General features: G+C 42.2%; 1 protein-coding gene across 1 annotated transcript in view; it reads right to left on the bottom strand.

The window, feature by feature from the left end:
* SCUBE2 (signal peptide, CUB domain and EGF like domain containing 2) overlaps nt 1–6836 on the bottom strand; it is an 82597-nt gene that overhangs the window by 69908 nt on the left and 5853 nt on the right. Inside the window, exon 3 of the mRNA XM_019519974.1 lies at nt 2595–2720. Within this exon, the coding sequence (XP_019375519.1) occupies nt 2595–2720 (126 nt within the window). The remainder of the gene's footprint in view (nt 1–2594; nt 2721–6836) is intronic.

Genomic DNA, 6836 nt, shown 5'->3' with positions numbered 1-6836 from the left:
CCCCCCTTGGAGTCACCAGGAACAATGGCCACAAGCTGAGGGAGGATAGGTCTAGGTTAGATATTAGGAAGAACGACTTCACTGTAAGGGTGGCCAGAGCCTGGAATAGGCTTCCCAGAAAGGTGGTGCTCTCACCTTCCCAGAAATCTTCAAGAGGAGACTGGATAGGCACCTGGCTGGGGTCTTATGACCCCTGCCACCCCCGGTGCTCCTTCCTGCCCATGGCAGGGGGTCAGACTAGATGACCTGTCTAGGTCCCTTCCGGCTCACTGATTCTATGATTCTACTTCTGGATGAAGTCTATACCAGGCTCTGGGGACTCAGATGGTAAAGTTGTTTTTTCTTATGTCCAGACTAAAACAGTCTTCCAGGAGTTTGTGACTGTTGGACCTTGTCTTCTCTTGGGGTGCCGTGGTGAACAGCTGTTCTCCCAGTTCCTGGTGCACACCCCTTATATACTTATAGTCTGCCGCCAAGTCACCCCTGAGCCTTCACTTCTCCTGGCTGAAAAGTCCAGTGCCTCTCAGCCTCTCCTCAAAAGACCTGTTCTGTTATCCTCTAATCATGTGTGTGGCTCTCCTCTGGACTCTCTCAAGCTTTTCCATGGCTCCCAGGGCTAGACTGCCTGCCGCTCAGGCCCTGGTCTTATACCCTGCAAGCCCAGCCCTTTTTGGGTCATGCGGTTCATTTGATTGCCTTCTGCCTCACCTGCAGCTTGTCTTCCCTTAAAGCAGCAGGAGCCCCAAGCTCCCTGCTACAGACAGATAAATGCTTAATGTACAATTTTTTACCATAAAAATTCAGAGTAGTCACTATATAAGAATTACCTGATTAAATGACAGAGTAAAATAATCAAAGATTCTTTGTGTACACTGCTTGTGCTCATCTACAAAATAGAAAATAATTCTGCAAAACAAAATAATTGAGCATATTGGATGCCTATACACGTGCAGCGAAGCTGCTCCGATGTACTGTAATTACAGCATGTTGCAGTAGACTCGATAAATAGAGCTTGCTGGAGTGTGGCAATTACCACACTCCAGAAGACTTCAGCATCACATGTATCACCATCTCTGTGCTGAAAACCAGCAGCAGGGGCACTCCAACCAAAGCCCGCTCAATGAGCTTCAGTCAAAGTGCCCCTGCCACCTCCCCTCAGCGAGGGGATGCTGACACACATGACACTCCAGGTGCTTCAATCAGAGCAGCTCTCAGAGCCACTTTAAGCAAAGCACCTTCCCTCCCCCACTCCAGGAGCACATGTATAAATTCCCTTTAAGTCTTGTTGAGCAGAAGAGTATCTGATGCTTTGCAAGCATCAGATGACTTGACAGGTGCTATTGTGGGCATAAGTCAGTACTTTTTAAGATGACTAATTATCAAGTACAAATGTAATTGAGATTTAATGTGTGTACATTTGGAAATTACTATTTATACTTTAAGAGATACTAAATTAGACCAAGTGTTTTGTGTACAAATCAATGGCACTATGACAGGGATTCAGTGCACCAATAAAAACATAGTGATGAGTTATTCCAGTGACTAATATATCAGATTTCATTGTATTGTATGTAATCCCATTCTGCAGGGCTCCCACTGGTTGTCAATAAGGGCCAGGAAAGATTTCTTCCCCTCCTCAATGTGTAACTTACCTTCTATTATTGTTAGTTTCTTTTGGTTTCCTTTTTGTTTTCCTCTGAAGTCAGAGACTGACTGACTACTGAGCAGAGTATGAGGGTACTCGTATGGGACCGAAAAGCCTCTTTGGATGGCAGGTTGGTAGATCTTGCTCTCAGGCTCAGGATTAAACCAACCACCAGATCTAGAGTCAGAAAGGATCCCCCAGGTGATCACACTGGCAGAGACTGATGAAGCTTTTTGCCTTTCTCTGTACTGTGGTTGGGGGTCATTGGGGTATGTCTTATTCATAAAGTTCCTGATATTACAAGGGCACAAGATATCGGCAGTGACCATGGTTTCTCTTCCTCTCTTCCTGTGGCACAATGTAGTTTTGAAGCTCTGGTCCTTTGTCCTGAAAGTTTTTATTTTGTTCTAGGATGCTGGAACTACCCTTCAGTTTTCCACCTGTAAAACAGTGCAAATGGCACTTCTCTAGCTCACAGGGTGTTGATGTTGTGAGGTGCTGAGATACTATGGCAACACAGACCATATACGATACATCTGTATGCAGAGATGGGAACCCTAACTACTCCCACATATAGTCTTCAATTGCAATATGTATTTGGAATTTCACCCTAAATTAGAATCCCAACAAAATGGAAAATATTGATTATAATACCCAGGTCAATTTATTAACTAAAAAACTCATTCAGCATAATAATAAATGATACTTTGCAATTTATAATCAAAAGACCTTAACGTGACTAAAAAAAAGTGTGGCACCATCATCCTTCCATTTTACAGATGGGAAAAATAAGTTACTGAGCACTCACAAGTATGTCAGAACCTGGAATTCCTTTGCCTAATATATATCATTCTTGTCTAAATAATACAGTACTATGAAAGCATAAGTATTTTAAATCTGCAAGGTTAAAGGTTTAAATTAGGATTGATATTTGCAATGTTTTCCTTACCGAGACAATTATGGCCATCATGAGCCAACATGAAGCCATCATAACATGTACAGCGATAATTTCCTGGAATGTTGAAACATTCATGTACGCAGCCTCCATTGAAGTCGTTATCACATTCATCAATGTCTGCGGAATAAAGCAAAAGTCATTATGATGGATGCTTGCTTGTGTGTTATAGACAGGTCATGACATGATTGTCTAAATGTGAACAACAACTTCTCCCTTAAATCATTATTGTCTTGCAAATAGACTATACTTAACACATTATTTGTTGAATGCTTCTCAAAGGGACAAAATGCATTAGGATTCCTATCCGGTATTATATTATAGTTTAAGCTTTCTAAAACTCGATTTAAAATAGACAGTATTATGTTAAAAATCATGGACCTGATTCTATTCTCTATGCATTGATGTAAATAGGGAGTAACTCCAGGAAGTCAATGAAGGGACAGCAATTTAAAAATCAGTCTGTAGTAGACTCAAACTCTACTTTTAACAACTTCCCCCACTGAACACACACACTCAGATTTCCTCCCTAATTTAGTAAGAATGCTTCATATAATTAAAATGGAAAGAATTAAAATATCTAATTTACTCATCACTGTTGCATGTTGCTTATTTTCCATGGAGGTTTCACTTGGGTTCAAAAACTAACACACACAAGTCAACTTAGCTTCTGATTCCCCTGTACTAACATTATACTGCATTGCTTGGGTTGCAAAAACTGCATAAAGATGTTTAAATCCAAAAGGAAAAAATCATTACCTAAAAAAAGGAAAACATTCATGAGATCATTTCTATTAATCGATATTTTAAAAACAGTTTAAACACCAAATTTAGATGTTGGTCCCAAATTACCCTTCTCTCTTCTTTATTTCAAATTAAACAACAAATAACCCATACTTTGTGCTGTCTTGCTCTCTCTCTAAATGAAGAAATTGAACATGTGGAACTTAATCTGGCTTCTACTTGTATAGGATAAACAATATTTCACATAAAGCCTTTGAGCAAAATAAACTAATTATAAAGCTAAGGATTTCATTTAATTTAAAAAAAAAAATTCAATTGATCTTGTGCCCATTGCAATCAATGGCAAAACTCCTGCCGACTTTGGTAGACGTGAGGTTTGGCTCACAGAACAAAATTCAGGTCTAAATTACTTAAACCTGCTGTACAGCCAGAGGCTTATATGAGATTTAGATGGCACCCAGGTCTTGTGTTGGTCCTCTGTCTGCACAAGGGGAATTTCACCCTACATGGTTATAGAGACTGAGGGAGACAAACAGAGACAAAACCCAGAGCCCAACAGAGTCAGGTCAAAGTCTGACCAATTAAACTGCAATTTTTTATTAAAGAGGATACAGCTCTTGAATCCTCCAAGCCTGGTCAGTGTGCTTTGTCCTGGAATTCTGGTTTGACCCAGCGTATGCATAGTGAATGATGTCAAATTCAGATGCTATCTACAGTCTCAAGATCATCTCCTTCCTCTGCATCACCTTGAAAGGGGATGAGGAGTAACTTGGGTTCAGGTTACTGATTCAGGTCCATCTCTATTCATCATTGACCTAATAATGCTTATTACATTATTAACACTACTTTGCACAACTTATGCAACACTACTTTACCTAATTATTTTCATCCAAGGGGTTCTTAGAGCAGAATTTTCAAAAGCAACAGCATCCCATGCTCATCCGTGATTTGGGCTCCATCTATTCTTAGAGTTTGTACCCATGAAACTAGCTAAGCCAGGGGTACGAGTGGCACACAGTCAGTCTGTGGACCAGATCCTACATGGGGCTGGTGTACAGGTCAATCTGTGTGTACAACCCTGCACACCCAGATCCAGCTGTGCAACACACCAATGCAGCACACCTGGCCTGGCCACAGAGGCGAGGGCCAAACATGAGCAGTGAAACACCCAGACCTGGACACATGCCAGCCTGACCCCATGCACCTGGATATGTTGTGCAGGGCCTTTGGGTCTCCACATGGGTCCAGTAATTTGGCAGCAGGGGAGTAGCCATTCAACTGTTCCCCTGCCACCAAATTTCTGGACCCATGGGGAGACCCACGGGCCAGATGACATGGCTCCACAGGCTGGATCTGGCCCACAGAACTCCTACTTTAGTCAGATGTAATTATGTCAATATTGGGAGGAAGACTGAAGCACTAAACTCCACTAGTGTAGTAAACTTTTGTGAGCAGATAAAGCCTTTTAAAAACCCCAATATCTTACAGTGGTTTAAGAGTACAATTAGGACCATTCTGTGGGGTGGGGGGAGGGAACTGAGGCACAGAGAGGACACCAACACAGCAAATCAATGAACTAAAATGCTGATCTCCTGAATCACAGTTCTGCGCTCCAGTCACTAGCTCTGCATGGTTACTTCATAGCAGTTTGGCTACCTTCTTCCCACATTAGTGGTTAAAGAAGGCCCCTAAAGAAGGTAGGTAAATTAGGTACCTAAATAAAGTGGCTTAGTTTCCTAGTGTGTTCACTGTCTGCAGCACTTGAAAAAGCCTAAGAAAGTCTGACATTTTCATCAGATGCTCAACTATAAATATAAGTTTCTGTTTTCTGTGGGGCCATTCCAACTACTGCCAAAGCCAATGGAAAGATGCCCACTAACTTAAACAAAGGTGGACCAGGCCCATAGTGACCCAGCCTTGCTCAAGCCTGTTGCTGTGAGAGATTTAAAAGCTCCATAGCTCATGTCACATGCAAGTTGGGGACTGGCCTCCTTCTCAGGCACAATTTACGGCCCTGATCGTAGAAAATGTATAAAGCCCCTTTGGAGCCATGGGGATGTCAGGCTCTTTATGAGCATAATTATTATTGCAATGATTAGTTTCAAATTTGGTTTTGTACCACCTCAATGCAGATTTAAGCACAAATCTTCACCGCCGATTTCATGAAATAAAAAATGTTTTAAATGAATCAATGCAGTATTTGTTAGTCATATGTTATCAAGAGCTGACCGTCTTTAACAGATTAGATCCCTGGAACTCAAAAGACTGCCCCTGGGGAAGCAGTGACTCAGACAAGGACTCAAGTGTCCTGGTGGATTAGCAGTTGAACCTGAGATTCCAGTGCATCACTGCAGCCAAAAGGGCTAATGCAATGCTTGGATGTATGAAGAGATAAACATTAAGTATGACTCAGCAGATTATGTTACTTCAGTATTTGGCACTGGGGCAACCACAACTGGAATACTGTGCCCAGTTCTGGCATCCACAACTCTAAAATTAGAGAGGATCCAGATCTTAGGGATTGAAAGACACTAACATTCACCTCCACTTTTTCCCTGCCACCAATTTTAGTTACCAGAGCAGCAGAAGACCCCCACATCTGTCAGCAGGGAAGGCAGTGGGGGGCAAGTAGTGGCAGCATTCACCCTTGAGCTCCTGAGCCATGCCAGTGCAGCAGCTCTGCCCTACAGGCTACAAGTTAACCCCTCATAGGCTGTGTATAGCTGATGGGCCGCCTATTTGACAGCCTTGTCTTACAGGACAACAAAAGGTGCTTAAATCAAGGTAGCTGATTAAACAGCAGATAAAGGAATGACTCTATCACAGTCTGTAAGTACCTCCATGAGAAACAGAAAATTTGAAAATAAGGGTGCTTTATTCTAGCAGGCAAAGGTATAACTGGATCTAAAGGCAGGGAGAAGACAGGCACAAAAATTAAACAGTGAAGTTTAGTAGCCATTTGAACAATATATCTAAGGCTGTGGTGGATTGTCTATTCCTGGAAATTTTTCAGTTACATTGGAATTAGTACAGCCTGTATTAGATGGAAGTCAGACTCAATTATCACAATGTTCCATCCTGATATGAAAAGCTATGAAACCTAACCCCATGCAAGTCAGTGAAATTTTGGCCATTGATTTTAGTGAAAACATTGATTTCAGTCCAAAGACTTTCTTCTGTTTTGCTGTTATGTTGATAGAGTCAAGACATGCTCTGCCCTCTTTCAGGCCACAGCTTTTTCAAAAGGGCGCTGTAAATCTTACAGGTGCACTGATACATCGGTCCCATATCAGATCAGCACTGATACAAGGAAAATTGAGAGTATCGGCAATCAGCTTTTTTTGGTTCACGTGGCTGATAATGTGTCCAATAAATGCCACATGCATGCGCGCAGCTGCAGCGCAACACATAGGTGGCCAGGAGCACAGCCCAGCAGCATGGAGAGCAGCTGGGTCTGGCTGGTAAGTCTGTTGTGGGGGAAGGGGTGGGGGG

Source organism: Gavialis gangeticus, unplaced genomic scaffold (genome assembly GCF_001723915.1).
Source record: "Gavialis gangeticus isolate Ggan-Ray unplaced genomic scaffold, GavGan_comp1, whole genome shotgun sequence".
NCBI lineage: Eukaryota > Metazoa > Chordata > Crocodylia > Gavialidae > Gavialis > Gavialis gangeticus.
The sequence above is the reverse complement of the archived record's forward strand: the minus strand, read 5'-3'. Positions and strand labels throughout refer to the sequence as shown.